The sequence below is a fragment of the Oratosquilla oratoria genome, chromosome 41, assembly GCF_046742065.1.
Source record: "Oratosquilla oratoria isolate Oo_2021 chromosome 41, ASM4674206v1, whole genome shotgun sequence".
Taxonomy (NCBI): Eukaryota; Metazoa; Arthropoda; class Malacostraca; order Stomatopoda; family Squillidae; genus Oratosquilla; species Oratosquilla oratoria.
The window spans coordinates 10,749,800-10,777,612 of record NC_134817.1 but is presented as its reverse complement, the minus strand read 5'-3'; the positions used below and the strand labels follow the sequence as shown (position 1 = coordinate 10,777,612).

General features: G+C 43.9%; 1 protein-coding gene across 1 annotated transcript in view; it reads right to left on the bottom strand.

Moving 5' to 3' along the window:
- LOC143020959 (uncharacterized) overlaps positions 1-27,813 on the bottom strand; it is a 168,363-nt gene that overhangs the window by 99,763 nt on the left and 40,787 nt on the right. The window contains exons 2-5 of the mRNA XM_076177995.1: positions 22,363-25,218; positions 16,264-17,415; positions 15,409-15,753; positions 14,911-15,000 (exon numbers count right to left, since the gene is read on the bottom strand). Coding sequence (XP_076034110.1) covers positions 14,911-15,000; positions 15,409-15,753; positions 16,264-17,415; positions 22,363-24,310 — 3,535 coding nt within the window. The 5' untranslated portion in view covers positions 24,311-25,218. The remainder of the gene's footprint in view (positions 1-14,910; positions 15,001-15,408; positions 15,754-16,263; positions 17,416-22,362; positions 25,219-27,813) is intronic.

Here is a 27,813-nt window from a genome sequence, read left to right as displayed (position 1 = left end):
AATCCATTGATTTGGAGTGGTTTTTGGGTGGCATAGTGATTGCACAGCACTAAACAACAGCACCAAAAACACCAAAAACACAGCTAACTAATGTCCATTAATGAAAGGTAGTACTATATATATATATATACACTGTATATATATATATATATATACAAATGTCATATTTCTTGGACACTCCTGATTTGAAAAACTCCACAGTTATGGATAGTGTCAGCTGAATCTAAACTTGGGTGTAAAATCTTTAGGCTGACATTTAAGCTCAATGTTTCTCTACAGTAAAATTTTTTACTTTGGCTACCTCCCTTGTAAGGGGGAAAAAGCTGTTGGTATATGTATGTAAAACATGTGACGAAAACAGTTGGAAATTTCTCATACAATACTTCCTGTTAGTCTTGGGCTATATATCACACCTGATTTTAACAAGTTACATTGATCAATGAAAGAATGTAGATGATGACATACGGAGTTATAGTTAGAATAATTGGTAGTATTACTCCATTTTGTCTTCTGAAATTTCACATTCTCATAGTGACAAATATGCATTTATGATTATCAACTTTTAATTAATTTTTTTTCTTAATTTTAATTTTTTATCCATTCTTATGTATGCTTTTCTACAAGAATAATGACTCCATTACTAATATGTTTTTTCTATCCCATCAATCATTTGCAATGTCAAAGTGAATAGACCATAGAAACCACAGAAATAGAAAACAATAGATGGATAAAAAGATTCTCTTGTTTAGGTGATCTTGTGCTTGAGTAAGATATTTTTCACTGTGTACCATATAAAGTTGTTAAAATGATGAGAGCAGGTAGGGCACCTGGGTTAGATGGATGCCATGTAGAGTGTCTAAAAAATGGAGGTACAGTGATGGTGGACTGGCTGGCAAGGTTTTTTAATGTTTGTCTAAATGAGGTTGAATACCAGAGGACTAACAAAGTGCCTGTACAGCTCCACTTTACATGGGACAAGGGGACAAGTGTGAGTGTAGTAGTTTCAGAGGGATTAGTTTGAGTGTAGTTAGGATGACTTATGGGAGGGTTTTGAATGAGAGGATTAGAAGAGGAACAGAGGGAGTAATTGGTGAGGAACTGAGTGGATCATAATTTTGTGGTAAGATATGTGAGAAACCTTTAGGAAAAGTTAAGAATTTTTTTGGGCTTTTATGGATTTGTAAAAGGCATATGACAGGGTAGACAGGAAGGTGCTGTGGGAGGTATTGCAGATATATAGGATAGGAGGAAAGCTGTTAAGACCAAACAAGAGTTTTTACAAAAGTCGTAGAACCTGTGTTAAAATTACAAATGGAGAGAGTGAGTGGTTTGAGGAAAAGGTGGGACTGCCATGGGTGTGTTATGCTGCCTTGGCTGGTGGTGCGAGAGGCAAACACAAGAGTAATGGGCCAGGGATTGGAGATGGTTTAAGAAAATGGAGGAAAATGGGAGATAAGCCAATTGTTGTTTGTTGAAAACACTAGATAACAGGAAGGATTAAGGAAATTAGTGACAGATGTTGGGAAGGTGTGCAAAAGGAGGAAGTCGAAGATAAACATGGGTAAAAGTAAGGTGAGATGTAGAAGGGAGAAGATGGCAGCAAATTGGAAGTATTAACCCATTGACGACGGGTATCATGTATACATGTCATAGCAGAATTGCCACAGACGACGGGAGCATGTATAGGTGACATGACACTTGCCGACGGGGAAGTCATCCATAGCTGCACGAGTTGTTTTGGTACTAACGCCGGGCAACATGTATTGATGATTTCTCTACCGAAACGACGGGATATCATACATGCATGCCATATTTTTTATTTATTTATTTATTTATTTTTTATCTATTTATTTATTTTATTTATTTATTATTTATTTTTTATTCGTTCTACTTATTGTTCCCCCCATCCCTCTCCTCCTCCACCTCCCACACGCGAACCTGAAACAGTGGGGAGGGGGGGGATGGAGGGTATGCTCCCCCCCTATCCCATGGGAGGGGGGATTCCCTCCTCTACCCCCGTTTCTCTCCTCCTCCACCTCCCATACACGAACTGGAGCCAATGGGGAGGGGGGGGAGGGGGGTATGATTCCTAACTCCATTTCCCACCCTACCCCCCCCCCCCATCCCACTTTCCTTACACCAATTAGTGAAGGGGATATCATGGGAGGGGGGTATGCTTCCTAACTCCATTTCCCCTCCTACCCCCCAACCGAGGTTACAACAGGAGATCCTAGGCCTCTCTCGCCACTCGCTAGCCTGACATCATGCCACGCAAGCAACTCTCAACCGCTGCCTCAACCCCTGCCTGTTCTGGTGCTGACCCTGGTTCAGCTCAGCCTTCCACTTCTGGTCTTAGAGCCAAGAAGAGGACCCAGCGTCTTTCAACCCCTAGGCCTGACTCTTATGTTGACGACCCGGCAATTGCTACTCGACCTCCTCCTGCCTCAACCTCAACCCCTGCCCGTTCTGGGGCTGACCCTGGCTCAGGTCAGCCTTCCACTTCTGGAGTTAGAGCCAAGAAGAGGACCCGACGACCTTCAACCCCTAGACCTGACTCTGACTCGGAGGTAGACGACCCGGCACCTGTTACTCGTCCTCCTGCTACATCTCAACAACCTGCCACAAATGTAAGTGTGAAAATTTATGTTTGAAATGTAATTATTTTGATTGTAATATAAATGTGTGACAGTTTTCACATACACGTGCGAGATGCATATTTTATGTGATCTATTTTGTATATTTCAGGTCCCAGACTCTGACTTGGAGCTGGATACAGGGGGTGACGATGTCTTGCAGCTTCGGTCGGACAACTCTTCGTCAGAAGAAGAGGAGTGGTCTGACTTGGATTATGTGGACTTCACCCCATCAGACAACGACCCTAACACCTCGCAGGATTCAATCCCATCTGACGTCCCTCTTGCCAATATTCGTCAGGAAATGTTCAAGAGGAATGCTCCCGGGACCCCATCCTTCGTGTGGAAAAAGGCACAAAATATCCCACGGGTGAATGGTTTTTCAGCCTATCCAGGTGTAACACCATCCCTGGATGAGGAATCATCTGCCTGGGATATTTTTAGGACCCTCTTCCCAGACCATCTGTTGGACATCATGGCTGATGAAACCAACAGATATGCTCAGCAGCACCCACCCACCAGTTCCAGCCACATGAAGGATTGGGAGCCCATAACACCAAGGGACATAAGGACGTTTATGGGATTGAAGATGTTGATGGGCATCCACAGGCTCCCAGACCAGCGGGACTACTGGTCGAAAGACGAGTACTTGGGAGTCAACATTTTTAGAAAAAGTATGCCTCGAGATACTTTTAGTAAGATTGCCACCCACCTGCACTTCACCAACAACGAGGAACAACCCGATAATGACAAGCTCTGGAAGCTCCGCCCCGTCATTGATACCTTCACCGAGACGTTCCGTTCAGCCTACGTGCCCAGCAGAGAAATCACAGTTGATGAGTCCATCCTGCGGTACCGAGGGCGTCACCACGCAATTCAGTACAACCCCACCAAGAGGGGCCGCTTTGGCTTCAAAGCCTATAAGCTCTGCGTGAGTGACGGTCCAGCAGCTGGCTACACATGCTCCTTCAAAATATATATGGGGCAGGAGGACAGGGGAGATGTGCCAACCTCCCAGAAAGTTGTCGTCCAACTGATGGAGTGTGCCAGACTGTTGGATAAGGGGTATAATTTGTACTTGGACAACTGGTACAGTTCCCCTTCCCTCTACCACTACCTGCAGTCCAGGAGGACAAACGTGGTGGGCACTGTACGGCTGAACCGTAAATACATGCCACGTGATCTGGAGGCCAATAGGCGGGGTGATATTGACTTCCGATCCAGTAAAACCGGGATGTTGGCACTCCAGTGGAAGGACAAGAGAGTTGTCACCATGCTCTCCACTGTTCACACCAGTGAGACTACAGAAGCCGGCCAGGACAGGAGAGGGAACGTGAAAGTAAAACCGAAGGCAGTGGTGGACTACTGCAACGGTATGAAGGGGGTCGACCTCTCCGACCAGCTGGCAAAGTATTATGCTATCCCCAGGAAGGTAAACAAGTGGTATATCAAGCTTTTTTACCATTTGCTTGATTGCCTCGTAGTGAATACGTACTGTCTGTACAAGCAGCTGGGTGGAACAACATCCCAGAAAAATATGAGGCTTGGCCTGGTGGATAGACTACTGAACTTTGACCGTCGGAGAGGTCGCTCCAGAACCCCCTCGGTCCCTCCATCTGCCAACGGTATGGACACGCGGGTCCATATCCTGGTGGACACACCTGGCCGGAAGTTCCGACGCTGCCATGGCTGCTGGGAGCAGTCAAAGAAGAGGAAGATGGTGAGGTATATGTGCAGGGAGTGTAACCTCAGCTTCTGCCCTGCCTTCTGCTTCAACCACCACCACGGCCTCCAATAGCACAGGTTGACGTGCAGGTGGGAGGCAGCTAATAGAATAGGATAGATTTTTTTTTTTATAGGTTTAGTGGATAGGGACCTCTCAGATGGAATGAACCTTGACGTGGTTGAGAGGCTGAGTAACCAATATGGTAAAACATATTGGTGAAACCAATACATTCCAAATAGTATATAAAACAATCCATGTATTCAACTAAATAAAGATTTTCTGTTCTCGAGAGAGTGTCGCTATTGAAGAGGATGAGCTAAAGAATAGAAGATGGATTGACAGTTCAGAGGTCTTTGGCGGAGAAGAAGAAGAAGAAGAAGAAGAAAATGATGAGAACCAAAAGCCGAACAGAAAACGGGTGGAAAAATTTGACGTAAAACACTGTCCCAAACGACGGGATGACATCTATAAATGCATAAACAATAAATCAATTTGCTGTAATGTTTACAGGCTTCAGTAAAAGACAAAATAGTATTAGACAATTTCATATTGTAATATATCTAGTACTTGATAATAAATTATATAATATATTATATAATGTATCATTATCATGGCCGATTCTCAAGTAATATGCCTCATAAACTCAACCTTATCAACCTCGAAAGTATTTTATATACAAAGCTGTATCGCCAAAGAAGGCAAACAGACACGAAAGGAAATTATTGTGTGAGGACTATACAATGTCGTCCGCCACTGTAGAGCGCCGGCATGAGCGTTACCGCTCGTTTTCTGTTGCCCGGAATACGGTGCTGCCAAGCCTACACCCGCCCCGTCGTCAATGGGTTAAGGGAGAGAGACTGGAAGAAATGGACAGCTTTACATACTTGGGCGCCAATGTTGATTGAGAATAGCAAGTAAATGTCTGAGGGATTAAAAAGTGTAATGATGAATAGACATTTGGGAATGGATGCTAGGAGGAGATTGTATGAAGGAGTGATTGTGCCAACAGCACTGTCTGGTTCAGAAACATGGAACATAATAGAGGAAGAGTTTAAATGTGTTTGAAATGAAATGCCTGAGAAGTATGGTAGGGGTTACTAAGCTAGAGTGAGAAATGAGAAGAGGAGGAGAATAGGGGTGGAAGGGGCATTGGGAGATAGGGTTGATGAAAGTATAGGGATGGTTTGAACACATGGAAAGAATAAGTGAAGAAAGATTAGTAAAAGAGGTGTGGAAGGCAGAGGTTGAAGGAGTGAACATGAGGAGGCAACAAAGAATGAGATAGATGGATGGGGTAAAAGGGGCATTCGGAAAGAGGGGAATGTCTGTTGAGGAAGGAAGTGAGAAGACAGAGGATAGGGATAAATGGAGAATGGTTGTGTATGTATGATACTGTGATGCATGGAAGGGGTGTAGGTAGGGTATGAAGGGGGTGAGGGAGTATGTGCAAATGATATTTTGATTCAGACTGAAGGGATTCTTCCTGTGTTTTCTTTTTCTACATGAGAGGATGGAGAGGGGGAAGGGGTGTATCTAGCTGCATTGGTGCTGTATCTAGCTGCATTGGTTCTGAGCCAGGGCAGTGGGCGAGATGCAGGGATGACCCGTCATCCAGGAGGAACCAAGAAAAGAGGCAGAAAGGGTGGTGAATGGGAGTGGAGTATGTGGGGATGAAATGGGTGGGAGTGGATTTATGCTTTATGACTACGGCTACCTCCCTTGTATGGGGGAAAAAGCCATTGGTGTATGTATGTATAAAGTTGCACAGAGTGTATAAAGTAATGAAAAGATGCTTTGGAAGGAAATTAAGAGAGGAAGGGGAGGCGAATCAAGTAGAGAAGAAAAGGTAAAAGATGCAGATGGAGCATTGATAACAGAAGAGGAAGATAGGCAAAGTATTTTAGGGAGTTGCTAAATGTGGAGGAGGAGGATAGGGAGGGAATGGTGGTTGCAGTGAAAAGCGGTAAGAAAATGACGGTGATGGGAGAGGAAAATGAAAGAAAAATAAGAAAAGACTAGAAAGCGGTTATTAAAATTATGAGAGCAGTTAAGGCACCTGGGTTAGATGTGATGCGTGTCACACACAGTGTCTGAAAAGGGGAAGTACAGTGATGGTGGAATGGTTGGTGAGGTTGTTTAACATTTACCTATAGGAGGGCAGAGTGCTGGAGGACTGGAGGAGTGCCTGTATAGTTCTGCTTTACAAAGGAAAAGGGGACAAATATGAGTGTAGTAGTTTTAGAGGGATTAGTTTGTTGAGTGTAGTTGGGAAGGCTTATGGGAGGGTTTTGATTGACTGGATTAGGAGATGAACAGAGGGAGTAATTGGTAAAGAACACAGTGGATCAAATTTTTGTGGTAAGACAGATATGTGAGAAAGCTTTAGCAAAGGGTAAGGATGTTTTTTGGCCCATTATGGATCTGGAAAAGGCTTATGACAAGGTAGACAGGAAAGCACTGTGGGAAGTTTTGGAGATATATGGGATTGGAGGAAAGCTGTTAAGGGCAGTCAAGAGTTATGTGAGTAGTACAGCCTGTGTTGGAATTAGAAATGGAGAGATTGAGTGGTTTGAGGTAAGGGTAGGACTTTGCCAGGGATGCCATGTCACCATGGCTATTCAATAAGTACATGGATGAGGTGGTATGAAAGGTAAATGCAAGGGAACTGGGCAGGGGACTGGAGATTGTTAAAGAAAATGGAAAAAAGTGGAAGGTAAGCCAGTTGTAGTTTGCTGACAACACTGCATTAGTGGCAGGATCAGAGAGGGAATTAAGGAAGTTAGTGATGAAATTTGAGTAAAAGTAAGGTGATGAGATGTACAAGGGGAGAGGATGGCAGCAAGATGAAAAAGAGTATTAAAGGAGAGAGGCTAGAGGAAGTGGATAGCTTTAGATATGTGGGGTTGCATGTAGGGGGAAAGGGAGGAGTGGAAGTGGAGGTAGATTGTAGATTACAAGATGCAAGTAAGTGCCTTTGGGGATTAAAAAGTGTAATGAGAAATAGACATTTGGGAATAGATATCAAAAGGAGATTGTATAAAGGGGTGATTAAGCCAACAGCACTGTATGGGGGCAGAAATGGAACATAAGAAATTTAGAGTTTATATGTGTTTGAGATGAAATGTCTGAGAAGTATGATAAGGGTTACAAGGCTAGATAGAGTGAGAAATGAAGAGGTGAGGAGGAGAACGGGTGTGGAAAAGCTGGGAGATTGGGTTGATGAAAGAGTATTGGGATGGTTTGGACACATGGAAAGAATGACTGAAGAAAGGTTAGTAAAAGAAGTGTGGAAGGCAGAGGTAGATGGAGTGAACGTGAGGGGATGACTGAAGGTGAGATGGATGGATGGGGTGAAAGGGATGTTGAGCAAGAGGAGGATGTCTTTTGAGGAAGGAAGGGAGAAGGCAGATGATAGAGGTGAGTGGAGAATGGCTGTATATGGATTATACTGTGATGCATGGAAGGGAGTGGGTGGGGTGTAGGGAAAGGTTAGGAAGTGATTATGTGTGAATGATATTTTGACACAGCCTGAAGGGATTTCTCCCTATCTTCAATGTTAATACACGAGGGGACGGAGAGGTGGGGTCACTGATTAAGTGAAATCGCCTTGCTGTGGATGTGCTGTGTCTTGCTGCATTGCTTCTGAACCAGGATGATAGGCAAGATGCAGGGATGACCTCTCATCCAGAAGGAGACAACATGACAGGGAGGGAGGGGTGGTGAATGGGGGTGAATTGATTGGGGGTGGAATTATACCTTTTGATTTTGGCTACCTCCTCTGAAAGGGGGAAAAAGCCCTTGATATATGTATGTATTAAGGTGTGACTTGATATATTTCATAATATTAATAAATAAAATCACTTTTAAGTGTACATAGTATTGATGATGATATGGTTTAACTTCACAAATTCCCCCTATTGGAAGGCTAGGACGGTGCCCCTCACAGAGGACTTTGTAGCCTGGAATTTAATGAACCATGTCCTTGGTTCAACTTCGCCGGTGGCAGGATTCGAACCGCCATCCCCTCGACCTTCGCCGCAAGTAACAACGCCCTAACCCGCTCAGCCAGCGAGCTTCCTACATAGTGTTAATATCATATAATGAAATATTTTCCAACACTAAAACAGGGCTACAGAAATCTAAAGCATTATTCTCAAACAACTTCTTTCTTTTCCATAAAAATATAGGGAGATGGGGACAACACCACAGAAGCAAGGTTTGTTATAGTGTGATGCTCAACAATATCAATCCCTCTGGACGGGTAACTTTTTCACAACTGTACATGAAAACTAATAATAGCCATGGAAAAAAAATATTCAGTTGGTTTATCTGAAGCTTATAAATGACACCTGAAGAGTCGTCAATTAAGACAGCTAACTGGCTCACGGACAAACATGACCAGGGTCATTCTGTGCCTTGATACATGACATTGTGAGTAGCAGTATATATACTACATATGTATTGGGTAAACTATTGATAGAGAAGTCCGTCATACTTCACTATGGATCATGTTATTGTGCATTTTACAGCACGGATGCCACATAAGAAAAGTAACAGTCAGTAGAGTGACTTTTGCTTCAATACAGACCAATTAATGAACTGCCTTCTTAAAAATGCTATAATTGCCAACTGTTGGTTTTGAATGGATGTACTGTAATGGGCTATTACATAAATATTCCTTCTTTTGTGCACCTGTAAATACACAATATGCTGCAGGCACTACCGTGTTCTTGTGTTTCCGCGATTATTATGGTTGTGTAACAAAGCTGTATGTCTTCCCAAATAAAATATAGATAATTGTATCACTTTAGGAAAATGTCGGTTTCCAGATATATTCTCATTTTCACAAGTGTTCAATGAATACTTAATCATCAACATTTTGAAATACAATTTTTGGTATAGGAGAAAACATGGAAAAGGGAACACATAATTCCACCAACTACAGTATACATACATACATGCATACATATATATATATATATATATATATATATACATAAATATATATACACACATATATATTTCATATATATATATATATATATATATATATATATATATACATAAATATATATACACACATATATATTTCATATATATATCCTATCTGCGAGTTGACACCTTAACGTGGTGGATAGGCTTGAGAATCTTAATGATTACAAAAGCTATGTTGATAGAGAGGAAATCTCTGCAGGGTCACCCATATCAAACAGGTTTTGTAAGAAAGATCAGACAAAGAGCAGCTCACACATACACAGTTGCAGGACCCACTGCTAACTGATATGTCCCAGCTGGCGAACAGGGAAATTCCTCATAGATATATGGGGTACCATCATAATGATGGCGTGGACCATTGGGAACCCTATAGATATACAGCATAGGGCTTTATTGAATACAGTATAATGAATAAGGTGACACCAGAGAAATATCTCACCAGAAACTAGTTGGCAGGGAGGTGAGATTACTGCCAAAAGCCCTTCATAGCAAACATGAACAGTACAAACAAACCTGGCCATTCCTGTTGGATCATCATCATCTAAAGGTCCAACTGCATTGCCTCATTGCTTACAGGCAATGTGCCACCAAATGTGAGTAAGCACTGTCCAAGCAGATCCAAGTCTAGGATATTAAACATCATGAAGAAAATTAAAATCTATACCTGTACTTACAATGTAAGAACTCTCTCAGAAGACCACAGGCTGGAGAGTTTAATAGTGATTTTGCTTCATAAAAAAGGAGACCAGAAGGACCTTAGTAACTATCACCTGACTAGCTTGCTATCAAATGTATATAAAGTATTCTCCAAGATCCTTACAAATACACTGTCAAATTTTAGATGGAAACCAACTGAGAGATCAAGCAAGTTTAAGAAGCAGATACTCAACCCTAGACCATTTGCAGGTGATGGACCAACTTATCAAGAAAACAACAGAATACAATATACCTCTCTGTTTAGCTTTTGTAGATTATGAGAAGGCCTTTCACTTGGTAGAACAATTAGAAATACTAAACTTGCAATGCAATCAGGGTACAAATGAACAGATCGTAAAGGTTTTAGAAAAGATTTATGCAAAAGGTAACATAATAATTCCACTACATATAGTGAAAAGATCAAGATCGAGAAAGGAGTACGGCAAGGCAATACAATTTCACCCAAATTATTTACAGCTTGCTTGGAAGAGATTTTCAGAAGGTTGAGTTGGGAAAAGAAGGGTTTGAAGGTTAATGGCGAATATTTGAACCACCTAAGATTTGCAAATGACATTATTCTTATTTCAAAGAGAGCAAAAGACTTGCAAAATATGCTGAGTGATATGAACAAGGAAAGCCTCAAAGTAGGTTTAAAAATGAACAAGACCACAACCAAAGTAATGTTCAACATGAAAGGTCAAAGTAAAGATATTATAATCGATGGTGGGAGTCTTGAAGAAGTTGAAGAGTATAATTATTTAGGCCAGATGGTGAAAGTGACAAAAAGATCATGATAACGAAATAAAAAGATGTATTACAATTGGTTGGAAAGTGTTTGGTAAGTATAATAAAATCCTGAGAGGCTCTCTACCTTTATGTTTAAAACGTGAAGTTTACAATCAATGCATTCTGCCAGCAATAATCTACAGGTGTGAGACTTGGAAACTGATGAAGGCAATGGAAATAAAGCTAAGGACTGCAGAGGAGAATGGAGAGATCAATGATGGGAACAATACTGAGAGACTGAAAGAGAGCAAGTTGGGTAAGAGAGCAGACTAAAGTGAACGATATTGTGGAGGTGGTGAAAGAGAGGAAGTGGAATTGGGCAGGTAAGTTAGTGTGAACAACTGATGAACGATGGATCACGTGTGTTACTGTGTGGATGCCATGAGATGGGAAGTGTGGAAGAGGGAGACCAGACAGGAGGTGGAGAGACAAGATTAAGTATATTGCAGGAGTGACGTGGCAGAGGTTGGCGTGGTCGTGTGAATCATGGAATGCTATGAAGGATGCCTTTATTCAGTAGTGGACTCAAGATGGCTGATTTGACTGATTGATATTATATATATATATATACACACACATACACACACACCTATCTGAGAGTTGACACCTTGACATGGGGGGATAGGCTTGAGAACCTTAATGATTACAAAAGCTGTATTGATAGAGAGGAAATTTCTGCAGGGACACCCATATTGAGCAGGTTTTGTAAGAAAGATCAGACAAAGAGCGGTTCACACATACACAGTCGCAGGACCCACTGCTAACTGGCACATCCCTGCTGGCAAACAGGGAAATTCCCCATAGATATATAGGGTACCATCATTATGATGGCATGGACCTGGACCATTGGGAACCCCATAGATATATAGGGCTTCACTGAATATAACAAGGTGACACCAGAGAAATATCTCACAAGAAACTAGTTGGCAGGGAGGTGAGATTACTGCCAAAAGCCCTTCATAGCAAACATGAACAGTACAAACAAAACAAAACTGAGCATTCCTGTTGGATCTTCGTCTCTTAAAGGTCCAACTGCATTGCCTCATGTGCTTACAGGCAATGTGCCACCGAATGTGAGTAAGCACTGTCCAAGCAGATCCAAGTCTTGGACATTAAACAACATGAAGAAAATGAAGATCTATACTTATAACATTAGCACTCTCTCAGAAGACCACAGGCTGGAGAGTTTAATGTAAGAACTAGACAACATCAAGTGTGCATTGGGAAGTTTGGAGTAGGTGAAAGAAATGATAGAGGCGAGATGTTAGTAAATTTTGCAGAGAACTACAACATGAGGATAATGAACACTTTCTTCCAAAAGCGTGTAGGTCATAAATGGACCTGTAGAAGTCCAAATGGAACAACAAAGACTGAAGTAGACTTCATATTAGGAGATGAGAGCAAGAGCATTAGCAATATTCTGGTCATAAAGTCAACATAGGTAGTGACCATAGAATGGTAGCTTGCACAGCTAAATTCGATTTCAGAGCTGAGAGAAAATAAGCCTTACAAAGGTTAAAGATAATAATAAGAAATTTCAGTTAGAAATTAAAAATAGATTCAAAGCTCTAAGAACTAACAAGGGCACCATCGAAGATATTAATTTGAATTTAGTGAATATCATTAGGGAATCGGCAGAGAAAGTAGGAAGTACAAAAAGTATTAGAGAAAACAAATACTCCAAAGCTACAAATGACCAAGTTAAAAAAAGGAGGACCAGCAAGAGAGACAAAATAGAAAGAGTAGAACAAAACAAGCTTATCAACAAAAGGCAGAGATTAGAGAAAAGAAAGAGGAACATGGATGAAATAGAGGAAACTCTTCAGAAAGGTAAAAGTATTAAAGAGACCAAGCACAGACATGCTTTACGAAGACAGCAAATGATGTGTTTGAAAGATAGAAATGGGGAGATCATTAAATGCAGATGCAGAATGGTAGAAAGAGTAGAAGAATTTTACCAAGAGCTTTACTCGTTAAGACCATAGCTGAGTCAGTAAATTCATCTGTAGATGTCAGTAGTGTACCAGAAATTACAAAGGAAGAAGTAGAATTTGTTCTAAATAATATGGAATGAGGAAAAGCACCTGGGGAAGATGGTATATCAATAGATCTCATGAAAGATGCAGGGAAAGTTCATAATAAGTTGGCTCAGTTGTTCACCCTATGCTTACATTAAGAAAGTGTTCCTGAATTGTGGTGCAATACTATAGCAATTTTGCTTCATAAAAAAGGAGACCAAAAGGAACCTTAGTAACTATCGACCGATTAGCTTGCTATTAAATGTATATAAAGTATTCTCCAAGATCCTTACAAATACACTATGTCAAGTTTTAGATGGAAACCGACTGAGAGATCAAGCAAGTTTGAGAAGTAGACACTCAACCCTAGACCATTTGCAGGCGATGAACCAACTAATCGAGAAAACAAAAGAATACAATATAACTCTCTGTTCAGTTTTTGTAGATTTATGAGAAGGCCTTTGACTCGGTAGAATAGCAATACTAAACTTGCAATGCAATCAGGGTACAAACAAACAGATCATAAGGGTTTTAGAAAAGACTTATGCGAAAGGTACTGCTATAATTCGACTATATAAAGATATAGAAAAGATCAATATCAAGAAAGGAGTACGGCAAGGCGATACAATTTCACCCAAATTATTTACAGCTTGCTTGGAAGAGATTTTCAGAAGGTTGAGTTGGGAGGAGAGGGATTTGAAGGTTAATGGCAAATATTTGAACCACCCAAGATTTGCAGATGACATTATTCTTATTTCAGAAAGAGCAGAAAACTGCAAGATATGCTGAGTGATCTAAACAAGGAAAGTCTCAAAGTAGGTCTAAAAATGAATAAGAGTAAAACCAAAGTAAAGTTCAACACAAAAGTTCAAAGAGATTAAAATCAACAGTGAGAGTCTTGAAGAAGTTGAAGAGTATAATTATTTAGGCCAGATGGTGAAAGTAAAGAAAGATCATGATCATGAAATAAAAATATGTATGGTATGTACAATTGGTTGAATCCTGAGAGGCTCTACCTTTATGTTTAAAACATAAAGTTTACAATTAGTGCATTCTGCCAGCAATAATCTATGGGTGTGAAGCTTGGAAACTGATGAAGGCAATGGAAACAAAGCTAAGGACTGCACAGAGATCAATGATGAATATAATGCTGAAAGACTGAAAGAGAGCAAGTTGGGTGAGAGAGCAGACTAGAATGAAGGATATTGTGGAGGCGGTAAAAGAGAGGAATTGGAATTGGGCAAGCAAATTAATGCAAATAACTGATGAGCGATGGAGCAAGTGTGCTACTGAGTGGACGCTACAAGATAGGAAGTGTGGAAGAGGGAGACCAGACAGGAGGAGGAGAGGTGAGATTGAGAAGTTTGCAGGAGTGACATGGCAGAGGTTGGTGCAGTTGTGTGAATCATGGAATGCTATGAAGGAGGCCTTTGTTCAGCAGTGGACTCAGGATGGCTGATTTGATTCATTGATTGTTTGATATATATATATATATATATATATAATATATATATATATAATATAATATATATGTATATATATATATATATATACACACACATATATATGTATGTTTATACTCACACAATGTGTTAAAAAGAAAATAAGAGGACTTTATAGTGTAATGATCTTTCAACATCTATGATTTAAAAATAAGAGGCTCTGCATTGGTTTTTGCACTTGCAAGCTCAAACATCAAAAATAGAAAACATCAACTACTGTTAGGTATTCAGGGGATTTGAGGAAACACAATACATAACTTGAGTATTTTGTAACATTAAACTGTCAAAAACAAGCAAGGAAGAGGTGGAGGATAAGGATGTGGAGGAGGATAAGGACAAGGAGGAGGAGGAGGTTGAGAATGAGGTTGTGAAGCTGGGGGGGAGGAAGGGGCAAAAGCAAGTGTAGTATTAAAATGCTGTGCTCCATATGGTTAAGGTGTAGTACTGATGGTTGATTTGCCAATCTAGCCTTGCTGCATTCCCCAGACTGGCGGATTGTGGGGGATAAGGTGGAGACAAGTTCTAAAGCACGACAAGTCCATCGTAATCTTTACCAGCACTGGCAAATTCTGCCATTCTGGCCTCAAACCAGCCAAGGATACCATTAGCTGTGTTACCCCAGGTCTCCTCGTTCTCCTGGGCCGCTGCAAGACACCAGAGCAGTTTGTGCCGCATCTCTAGGCCTTCCCCGCAGTCTAATTGGGCTCAAAGGCATTAGCCGTGTCAGCGTGATCAAAAGCAAATTTAAAAACAAAAAAGCTAAACCAAAATACAGCTGCAGATATTCTATGAAGACGCTATTGTGAAGATGGAGAGGTAGATTGAAGGCTTTTTTTTTTTAAGATTATTCCTCAAGATATGTTTACTGCTTATGCTTTGAAAATGAAGTAAAATACTGAATATAGTGACAAATCAGAAAGCCATAATACCTAGCAAGTAGAGGTGTCTAAAACAAAGCAGGTAGTTGTGAGGAAATTCAAAATAGTACACACGAGAATGACAAAGCAGGGTGACACCCTGTCGCATATCTAGAAACAAATGTATCAACTTACCGTCGTATTCAGAGTTGGAGAGATTGTGTCCTACCGCATTCTGCACTCCCGAGCCAGACATGGACGTTGGAGGGTGGTACGGAGGGGGTGGCACATTGCGGGGATGGACAACAGGTGACGGAGATGAGAACATAGGGGGAGGGGGGATAGGACCGATCTCTGACACTGGAATGGGGGGTTCGGGTAAGTGTCCCATGAGGTGGTGCGCCACCCCAGGATACTGGTGGTGGGCACTGGAGGGATGGGTTCCGGGATGATAGCTGTACATTTCTCGTTGACTGCCCCCATGAACCATCTGGGGACCAGATGGGAGAACCTGCACTCCTCCCATGCCACCTTCTGATACTGAAAAGAAAAGGAAAAGAAAGAGCGGTTAGTCCTGGCTTATGTACGAGAACTCCTGTTCGCTTCCTGAAACTTAAAATGATCATGATTTTCAAACAAGTCCTGTTGAAATGGAGGAACCAAACGTTATCACTCAGAGTAATATTCTGCTTAAAACTATTTAAACCACAACTGGACTAACACTCCCTATGTTTTTAGTCATATTGCAAGAAATGGTCTTGATTTATCTATTTTCTATGGAAATAAAAAAATCAATTGGAAAAAATAATATTGTCTTTTTAATGAAAAAGAAAACAAAAAACAAGGCACAACTATGTACAATAATAACCCATTCACTAAAAAATCAGGAGAATAATAATTGATAATGCAGATAATCATGAACCAAGGTGGAAGAGAGAAATATATGTATATATAAAAGTAAAAACCATGCAAAAGTGCCGCATGCCATGACGACGGTGTCTGGAGGGCCATGCAAAGGACTGGCACTGGGCCATGACGGGCTCGACTCACCGGGCAGGGCCGTCCTGGAATGCTGTGCAGACCGGACACTCGGTGCTCCCCCTGTGTTGTTCGCCGCTGTAGGCACAGAGGAGGAGCAGAAGGTGGTGGAGAGAGGGTAAGCTGGGGCATAGGCCTTCATGCTTCCACTTTGGTTGACATGAGAAATGATGGCAGGAGAAGAGGAAGAGGAGGAGGAAGTGCAAATGGTAGAGGCAGAGGAAGCTGCGACCACAGCTGCTGCTGCCGCAGCCAGCTGGCTCGCTTGGACAAAGGGCGTTGGCGCGAATGACATGGTCACTCCTCCGGAGGCCTGTTGCTGGTTAGTAGAAGTCTGAGGGGAGGGGTGGGTGGTACCTCCCGGGGAGGGAACCCCTGGGGGCGGGTGAGGGCTCGGAGGAGCGGGCTGGGTGGCGGCAGCAGGAGCGTAGGGTGAAGGCTGCTGGCTGTTTGTGGAGGTGGCCGGGTGGAGTGGTGAAGGCCGGAGGAAACAGCCGGTCAAGTTACAGTGAGAAGATGGAGAGGCAACCGACCTGGTGGTGCTTGGTCCACCACCGCCGCCACCAGCCCCCGGGCTCATGACCGTAGTGGTTGGCTGGGGATGTGTCCCTGGGGACGACAGTGGCCGGGGCTGGGGGGCTGGGGCTTCTGAGGGATGGTACTGTTCCCCAGGGACCGAACTCGAGGGCACACACAGTAACCATCGTGCATGCCTTCCCCCACACACTGTGGTGGTTGTATTGGTGGTAGAGGTGGAGGTGTTAGTAGCAGTTACAGAGACGGTGGTAATGGTGGAGTCAGCAGAATCGGGAGAATTGGGTGCACTCGAGCACCGTGAGGTGGAAGTGGAGGAGGAGGTCACTGTCCACTTACCCCCCGTCGTCAATAGAGAAGTTGGCCGATCCAGGCGCTCGGGTCTCTCTGGTCGTTCTGGGGCAATGATGTGGTGGTGGCTGTGGTAGTCGGGTGGCTGAGTCTCGTGTATGGGAGACAGGGGCTGGGCACTGAGGGAATGTGGTTGTGACACACCGGTGGGTGGCGGAACACCCGTACTTGAGGGGGGAGCTGCTGAGGTCAACGGACTCAGCTGATTAGGGTGGTTGGGAGACCCCTCGCTGGTGCTCACACTGCCATTGACACCTTCTGTCTTCTCCTTGCCAGACTCTGAAAACAAAGGAACGATGACATTTTTCCACCCAAGACCCTTGCTTTCAGCCAAGTGCATCAAAGGGGAGACAAGCACTACAAATAAAAAAAGACTCCTACCAGTAGCTACATACTACGGAGTAGCAGTACATAACCAAATAAAAATGGTCTACAAAATGCATCATTGCAGATAGCGACAAGGAACTCAATGCAAGCAGATACTTCTCCAAATAAAGTATATATTTATACAAACAGGCAACTGTGCTAAATGAAACACTACAAATTATTGTAACTCAAAACATGCGCAGATAAAAACAAAACCATTAATCCAATTGTATTTTTTCCATTCAAATTTTCACAATTCTTAATCATTCTGATGTGATATTGATGTGTAAAATAGAAATGTCATTTTAAGACTAATCATGTAATATTTTCAAGAAATTAGATTAGTTAGAGAAGACCCAGAAAACAGGTCACTACAAATCTTAGTCTATAATAAAAAAGATTGTTGGGCTAAATTACTAAGCAATTAGATTATCAAATCATGAATAATATATATTTCATTTTAATTCTTCTTCATCTACTCTGTTGTCTACCATCATGGGAGTGGTTCTCAAGGTAATATATAGAACAATGCTAATGCACTAGTCTACCCCTCTTAGTTTCTAAGCAGTCAAAAATATCTGACAAAACTACCAAGAGTCTATACACTCTGAGCTAAGCCTATTTCATAGAATCACTTTTATCACTACAAAATCCAACTCTTCTCTAAGACACTCTACAGTATAGATACCTCAATATATAAAGGATATTTGTAGTTTTGGAAGGATGTTTTAAATCATACTTGGGTATTTTGGGAACATACGACAGTTCAATCACCACCCAAGGACACATACACCTGATACAGATATAGGCAAGGCCAGTAAAAAACACACAATCGATACATAAAAACATACACCCAGCACAGACACAAACACAGCCACAGAAACACACAAAACGCAGTTAACTTATCTCCCAACTCCAACAACATGTATTTCTATGCATGTCCTCCATTTACCAAAATTGTTACAAGTATGTGTGTCTTTAGGCTACAAGATTTTAAACTGATATAGGAATAAGTAATCGAGATTATAATTTTCGTGATTAGTCTGTGATTAATATACATCGACTCACAGTCACAAGGATATCAGATTTGTGATTAGTTTTTCTCTTTTTAATAGTTTATTTTAATTTAAAAAGGTTTCAACCTTAGATATGAGAGAGAGAGAAAGACTATTCTTATCAAAATTGTCTGGCTATCAGTTGCTTATCAATTTAAAAAAAATATATTCATATTCAGTATTCTTTGTGTGTATTTACAACTAGGTAAATAGACCCAAACATACACATAGGCACAAAAGTACAAAAACAAATTCTTACTTCCTGGCTAGTATACTTTCCATACACATTCTTTCCCAACAATAACACAAGAAATCTATTGAGCAACTTATCGGTTGGACCAATCTGGTTATATCTGGTTACTTGGTGACCACAGATCTCCTGGAAGACCTGGGGCAACGGATCAATTGACTGATACTTTCCATAGTTTTTCAGTGAGTTTCACCAAGTTCATACACTTATCCAATCCTCTAGAAAGAGTTCAGAATTGCCAATTTATGCTATTTCATTCAATATAAAATTCTTCTTCCCTTCAAACCCTATTTAAGAATTTTGTGTACATGAATGGGATGAATTATGTATTTGCATGAAACACTTGATTTTTACGAATACACTAATACAAGGTTATGATATATACATCCCAATATCGTCATTACTATCATTATAATTTCTTTTCAGACAGCCTCATTACGGCCCAGTTGGTCTCCTGGTCCACAATAATATGATTTTTCAGTCATCTAGGATGTGGCAGAGAGAGAAAGTGATGAGTTCAGTAAAAGCGATAACCAATCACAACAGACGCTCTGGTTGACGTCATAAAGTGGGCGGAGTCCTGAGTGACTAAATAATCAGATTCCAGATTTTTTCAGACTTCAGCAAACGGAAACGCCTCCACAGCAGATTTTGTTAGTGAAAGATAAACGTGTCTGTTGTTAATATTAGCTTAGGACGTTATTTCTATGATATTCAGTGTTGTGTCCAACTTTTATATATGTCATTGGGATAAGCGGCACCCGATTTTATTCAAGGTCATGGCTATTGATAGTGTCATGGAATTGACAGTCATTTCAAGCCTAAATATCAAGGAGCTTACGCCTGGAGACGATTAGCTATCCCGTTATGGTGGTAACTCAAGTGTTTTCGAAGTTAAACATGCAAGCGAGAAGCTCAACTCGCCAAATAAATTGGCGGATTCCCGCCAAAATGTGGGCGTGATCCCGCCGGGGAGACGGCGGTTTCCCGCCAAAACATCGGGATGTTTTCCCGCCATTTTCCATTCCTCACGGCGGCGAGACGTGCTGCATATTGGTTCCATTTCCACTTTTCATGCTTGAAACGAAGACTCGTTCTCCGATACAACAATTCATCAAAAAAAAAAAAAAAAAAAAAAAAACGACATCTGGCAACACACAAGCTCCCTGGAGATTGCCTCCTTCACCAAATATAAAATTTTGTTGTTACTGTTGTTGTTGTGTAACCAAGATAAACAAAGGATTAAATCTATGAAAACAATTATCCATTGATATATATATGTTCCCTAGTGTGTGTGTGATTCACAATGGTCTAGGATCACGTGTTGGGCTCGTGATCGAAGACTATTACCATCCCAGATAGGAGCTCAGAGCTCGTATATTACCGATCTATGGGTAATCCGATGACCTTACACATTCACACCCCCAACTCCCCGCCCACGAGTTGGAGAAATGGCTCGCAGCGCAGCGAAACTGAAATTATTTCAGCTCTTGGCGGGATAAGAACTCGGACCATTGGAGTAGTGGTTGCGAACGCTACCACTGCGCCGCTGAGTCGTGTGTGTATACAGAATATTCACCTCAGTGTATTTACCTAAATGTAAAATACACGACAGGAGTTACGTTCGTGGGTCCCCGTCTCAATGTCCTTAGTGATCAACCTTCCCTTTAAATTAATTTATGTGTCCCGTTCGGGATGCTGCTTCTAATTCATTCCAAAAATAGAACAAATGCATCTGCCAGAGAAACTATTTCCTGGCGTCACTCAAACATTCCGTTCACCAACTTTCTTGACATACCGCGCACACAAATATACATACAAACATTTACAAAATGTGTAATGTGCAAGGTTACAACTTGTAATGTACAAGGTCGGAGATTTTTAACAAATTTTGTTAGCTAGGCTTGAAACTTATATACTGTAGGTTGGTACTCTTTTAAATATTCTTTCTCTCTATCTTTGTGGGGACTCTCAACATTGCAGCATACTTTTGTTTGGGGCGAATCAGGTTTTCAATGATGTTCTCCATCATATCTTCGTTCATGAAGTCAAATGTCGCTCTAAATTTTGTCAACGCATGAAAAATTCGATAAACAGTAATAAAGATGGAAGCTCACGAATATAGTCCCAAGCCTATATGTTACAAGGTAAATACTATTAGATGAATACATAAATATATGAGAAATAAAACGCTAGAGTGCGCATATGTATATATACAACACATGTGTGATGTTAATCTGTTTTGTGAAGCGAGAGCCCTCTGGCGATATGACGTCATGTCGTCGGGCATCGTAAGTCACCCTTTCAATCAAGTATTTTTTTTCTTTTGCGATTAGCAGTTCTGAACATATATCATTTAATCCTGGTTTTAAATAGATCTGGGAGCTTGAACACGTGTGTACATATGTGTGTGTGTGTGTGTGTGTGTGTGTGTGTGTCCAATATCTATGTCCATTGAAACGTCCAAATATCGACATGAATAAACGATAATCTTTGAAAAAAGAGCATCGCTTTATCTCTCTCTCCATATGCACACACACACGAACAGCACTATAGGACCTCTGAGCTCTCATTCGGAGGGGTATCACCTGTCGATCACGAGTTCATCACGTGATCTAAGGCTTTGTCTTCTGGAAACCATTCAGCAGTCTGTATTACCCCAACTCGATACAATTGCATTGGTGGGGGACCCCTATTCTGATAAAACACAAGAGGGTCCAGAATTTACAAGAGTTCAGGATAATTTCTTTACGTACCCGTGGGGAGAAAATCCTCAAAATAAATAAAATAGATAAAATAAATAAAATAAATAAAATAAATAAATAGATAAATATAAATAAAAATAAATATAAATAAATAAATAAAAAGTCCTCCACTCCCAGCCCCTTCCAGATCGGAGGGAGAGGGTGGGAGGGTGAGGAGGTGAAGGGGAAGAATACAGGAGGACGGGATGAGGAAGATGAGGAGGAGGAATGAAAATCAAAGAATAAAGAAGAGAAGGAACAGAGAGAAATCGAGAAGGAAAACGAGGAATATTAGAAGCAAGAGGAGGAGAAACACGATATGGAAGATAAAAAGGAGGAGGAAGAAGAGGAGAAAGAGGAAAATGAAGATAAAGGAGTGAGAGAGAAAGAGGAGCAAGAGGAAGAGAAAGAGGAGGAGGAACAGGAGAAGGAAGAAAGGAAAGAGGAGGAAAAGGACTAACAGGAATATAAGAAAGGTGAGACAGCGAAGGAGGGAGAAAAGGAAGAGGAGGAGGAGGAGAAGGAAGAAAAGGAAGAGGAGAAAGAGGAAGAAGAGGAAGAGGAGAAGGAGGAAGAAAAGGAAGAGGAAGAGGAGGACGAAAAGGAAGAGGAGACGTGGAAGAAGAGGAAGAGGAGAAGGGAGAAGAGGAAGAAGAGAAGGAAGAAAATGAAGAGGAAGAGAAGGAGGAAGAAAATGAAGAGGAAGAAAAAGAAAAGGAAGAGAAGGAGGAAGAAAAGAAAGAGGAGGAGGAGGAGGAACAAGAAGAAGAAGAGGATGATGACGAGGAGGAGCTTCCTGAAGAAGGAGTACCTGAGTCGTTCATGTAGTTGTCAAAACCGCGAAGAACCGGCGAGTCGTCTATAAGCCCGATCTCGTCCCAGACGTCCTGGAGCTGGGCCGTGACCTCTTGCCAAGCCAGGTCACTCTCGTCTTTCTCTTCCCCGCCTCCGTCGGCGTCCGCCGGGGAGGAACGCGCTGGAGGAGGCAACAGCGAAGGTACTGCGACAGGAGGTGTTGTTAGGGGAGCTGTAGGGATAGGCGAAGGAGTCGCAGTTTCCGTTGTGGTGGTTGGGGGGAGTTCGGGGGCATAGTCCTCCTGAAGGAGGGGAGGGAGAGAACCTCTCTTGAAAGCTACCAGGTCCCTGGAGGAGGAGGTGGAGGAGGAGGAGGAGGTAGGGGGCTCTCCGATGGTAGAAAAGGGTCTTCCGACAAAGGTCGTGGAGGAGGAGGTGACTGAGGTTATGAAGGTTCCTCCCGAAGAAGGAAGACCTCCGCTAGAGAAGGACCTACCGAAGGGAGGGATTACACTGGCAACCGCAGAGGGAGGGTTCCCTGGTTCTCGAGGGGGAGGAAGGGGGTCCCCGGGAGTGGAGAAGTGTCTCCGAAGGAGGAGAGGTGAGGAACCTCCTGCCGAAGGCGCAGAAGGCAGAGGTCCCACCACAGAGGAAATGGGCCTCCGCTGAGGAAGAGTGATGGGCATCACAGAATGTCGTGTTGGGGGCACAGGGGCCTCAGCGGAGGAGAAAGGCCTCCCGTGGGAGGAGGAGGAGGAGGAGGAAGAAGAAGGAAGAGGAGGGGGAGAACTACCCACAGGGAATGAGGACGACGTGCGCAAAAACGGCGGTGACTTGGTGGACACGACAACGATCTCACTCGAGGACGACTTAAGGATAAAGGTTGGCTTGGGTGCTATGGGTGGCTTCGGGGCTGTCGCGTTCGGCCTCACAGGAGGAGGAGGTGGAGGAGAAGGAGGGGAAGGCTTCGTCGTCGTTGGAGGAGGGGGAGGAGGTGGTGGAGGGAGTGCTAAGGGCGCCGTGCTCTCCTTGTGAGGAACTACGCTACCTAAACACTCGGGACTACTGACGGTGCCCCGCCGAGGGTCCGAGAGCCCGTAAGGACGACCTGGGGCGTTGGTTCCTACTACTGAGGTAAGCTTGGAATGAACTCTGTTCGTTTCAGGTACATGGGGCGTTTGGCACACAGAGGGCGCCTCCTCCTTCGCAGCGAAGGCTGAAGGGCCTCCCTTCGCGGGGGCGTCTGTGTCGGGAGCTGCTGTCTTGATGGGCTCGGCCTCGAGATGAGGCCTGGCGTCGTAGAACTGTTCTTCTTTACCACCATCGTCGTCGTCGTCGTCGTCGTTCGTGACGACGGCGACGACATCGTTGTTGGGTAAGGTAGGGTCCGAGGTGGTGGTGGTAGTGGAGGTGGTGGTACTGGTTGTGGAGGCGATAGTGGAGGGGAGCTGAGAGGAAGTCTCGTGGAATTCACACAATGTAGTCTCATTATGCTTCAGCTCTTCCTCCTCCTCCTCCTCCTCCACTTGGGTCTTCGAGGACGGGAGTTGGTTTTCGTGAGGAGTGCCACCACCATCACCACCAGTTCGAGCACCGAGTTCGACAGCTCCCGTCGCCTGGTTCAGGAACTGTGACTTCTTGTGTTGCTTCTCCAAGATGGCCGCCTCCCGGAGGAGGGCCGCGGTTTTGTCCTCAGCAGAGGTCGGGGAGGGGGGCAGGTTATCGAAAGAAATGAGATCGAAAGGCGAGGAGAGCCGTCTCCGGTATATCCCTGGGGTCCCCAGGAGGTGAGGACTCAGGTCGGAGTTGGCCTGCCTGCCCCCCCAGAGGGCCACACTCACCCTCTTCTTCTCCTTCTTCCTCACCCACGGGCCCAGAGTCCATGCCTTCACGGCCTCCAGTAGGGAGGCGCTGTTGTTCCAGAGGCCTCCTCCACCCTCCGTGGAGCCTTCGATACCCGCCATGATGAGACACCACCGAGAACACGCCTTGTCGCGTCGCGTCTGGCACTCCAGGCTCACCACTCAACAGTGCCACCACCTGCGCCTTCGGGGGCACCGGGCAGTGGCACTGGCCATCCCTGTGGGGGGCGGAGGGTCCTTCTCTCTCTCTCTCTCTCTCTCTTTCTCTTTTGCCCCTGGAGGGCGAGACAAGGGCACGAGTAGAGAGCACTCGAACTCTCTTTCTTTCTTTCTTTCTTTCTCACCGCCAAGAACTCTGTGCAGCGTCTAGGCTCGCGACAGAAGCCCGACAGGCGGTGGCGGTGGTGGCACCCGGCACTGTGCCACGCTCCATAACTTCACTCGGATGCAGCAGCAGCAGCAGCAGCAGCAGCGGGCACCCTAAACACACACATTATGATGAAAGAAAAAGAAAAAAGAAAAAAGGTCGTCACAGATCGAGAAATACTCTTCGGCCACCACACACACACACAACCCCACCACGAGAGAGCGGCCACGGTGCATCAGTGCCCTGTGGCAATGCTCCGAACTGCTAAAGCACACGGCGAGGTGATGGTGGGGGGAGTGGGCAGAGTGGCGAAGTGGAGGTGGAGGTGGTGGTGGAGGTGATGGTGGTGGTGGAAGCGGAGAGTTAAATAAAGCGTTGTGGGTTGCCCTATCTCTTCAGGCCAGCCACTCCGCCGCAACCGCCGCAGCCGCAACAGTTCGTCCTCAATCACCACCACCGCCGCGGGCCACCCCGACACAAGGTCCTCGAAGACCACAGGTCATCCTTGAAGCATCAGGTCGGACTCTCAAAATCGCAGAACACACACAGTAAATCCTCGATATTTGCGAACTCTCTTCCGACTCCCAGTTCGTGGAGTACTTCGTGGTTGCCTCCTTCAGGGCATACTGTGGTGGAGGGCAAGCTGCAACATTAGAACACTCGTGAGGGCGAGAGGTGACACTCGAGATAAATACACGAAACGTCTGTGGTCGTCCTCCAACGCCATGCGAGGGGTCACGACGACCCAGGGAGGTTCTACAAGAGGAGGGCGAGGGGCTGTCAACTCCTGTCGTGGGAGAACGAAATTTTACTCGAAGTCCGAGGTCCTACTCCAATACAGTAACGTGTTTTTTTTTTTTTTTTTTTTTTTTTTTTTTTTTTTTGCCCGGAAGGTCTGCGTACCCGACATCACCTGAATAAAACAGTCTGTAGTTTGCCAGAACAAACTCTATCAACTCCGCCACCGCGTTGAAGGAGTTTCATATGCGGAGTATTAACTCCTGAGCAACCAAGACATCGCCCCGAGGGCGCCGAGGGGGGATGTAGGGGGGGAGTGTCTGACGAACGCGACGCACGGGAGGGGAAGGAAGGGGAGGAGGAAGGGAAGGGGAGGGGAGGGGAAAGGGGAGTGAGTGGGTAAGTTACGAGGGGCATGGAGGGAGGGGAGGGGAAGGGGAAATGGGGAGGGGAAAGGGGAGTAAGTAGGTAAGTGACGAAGGGCATGGAGGAAGGGGAGGGGGAAGGGAAGTGAGTGGGTAAGTGATGATGGGCAGGGAGGGAAGGGGAGGGAAGGGGGAGGGGAGAGGTAAACAGGGTGAGGGGGGAGAAGTAAAGGAAGTCAGTGAGTGGGAGAGGATGTGGAGGAGGGTGAGGTGGAGGATAGGGAAAAGGTGTGGAGGAGGGGGAGAGGATGTGGAGGAAAGGGAGAGGGTGTGGAGGAGGGGAGATGATGTGGAGGAAGAGGAGAGGATGTGGAGGAAAGGGAGAGGGTGTGGAAGATAGGGAGAGGGTGTGGAAGAAAGGGAGAGGATGTGGAGGAGAAGAGGGTGTAGAGGAGGAGGAAAGGGAGAGAGGGAGAGGGTGTGGAGGAGGGTGAGGGGCATGGGGAGGAGGTGTGGAGGAAGGAGGAAGAGAAGAATGAGGAGGAGGAGGAGAAGGAGGAGGAAGAGGAGGAGGAGGAGGAGGAGGAAGAGAAGAAGGAGGAGGAGGAGAAGGAGGAGGGAAAGGAAGGGGGAGGAAGAGGAGGAGGTGAAGGAAGAGGAGGAGGAGGAGAAGGAGGATCATCGCGTGCGGCCTATAAACGGATAACTTCGACACTGTCCGGTTGACCACTTCAATTCGGTGACGCGTTTGGTGAAAACAAAACAAACAAACAAATAAAATATAAATGGTGAGAGTGCGAACTCCAAGCTGACGGGGGATGGGGGGAATTAGACTCCCCTTCCCCCACACAGTTACACGTCATCACCTGTCCTAGGGGGGGGAGGGGGGAATAGGGATGGAAGGGTTGAAATCAATAAAGTACGTGGCAGAGTTGAAGATGTGGTTCATCTAATTACATTGCCTGAGCCGGTTATCGGCAGCTCTCCGCGATTTCAAGGTCGTCCGTGCGTAAACAAGGTCGCAATTGGTAATTTCTGGTCAACAACAACGAGGTCAGAGGTCAACTTCCGTTGCTGTCCGTTCTCGCTGTCGTTAGGTGATTTTATTCAGTTAAGAGAATATTTCCTCCCCGGTGGGGGGTGGGGTTTAACACGCCTTTACCTCTTTTCGTTGAATTTTAGGATTTTAGTCTTTATTCTGGTTTCCACAAGACGATTTTATTCATGACATGAAAAAAACTCAAATCCTGTTTGTTTTTTATTTAACTGTACCTATGCATTTATTTATTTTATCTATTATTATTATTTATTATTGTAATGATTATTTATTTATTTTACCTATTACTATTTATACTATTATAATTTCTATTTACTTATTTACTATTATTATATATTTTTCCGCATCCGACCTAGTTATGGACCAAATGGTCTACTGTCGGGATGCTCCGCCTTTGTAATCCTTTGTAATCCATAACGAGTAAAGACAACAAACAATAACAAAGCAAAGAACCAAAATATTCAGGAGTCCTTTACAGATTTTCTTCTGGCTAAACGCCAGCCTATATAATTTCACTCAGGGAAGGGGGTGAAGGGAGGGGGCACAGAAATCCTTAATGACGTCACATACAAATCCTTAATGACGTCACATAGAAATCCTTGATGACGTCACACGGGACACAAAGCAAGAATGTTCGAATTAACGAGGTCGTGCGAGCCGAAACGACGTTTCGGCTCCGTTTATAACATCGTCAGGCCCCCACGAAGGGTCGCCGCCCCACACCCTTCCGCGACTCGAACGAACGAGTTCGAGAAGAAACGACTTCGATGAAAATCTTTTCATTTTCCGAATTCACAAAATTTGAAAGAATCTTGAATGTGTGACTTCTGGGGCTTTACTTTTCGTCCTGGCTGCCGTCAGCTGATTTTATTAAGCCGAAGGAAACAAAGACGTCCAGGAATTCAATTACGATTAATCCCATAAATATTTTCTATTTTTGTTTATATTCTGGCTACCGCTCGACGATTTTATTCAGCTAAGGAAGACTTGTAAAAGCGTCACAGTGTTGTAATTTCTACATTTTTTTTTTTTTTTATAAAACCGAAATATTTTATTCAACTCAAGAGGGTCTCGATCG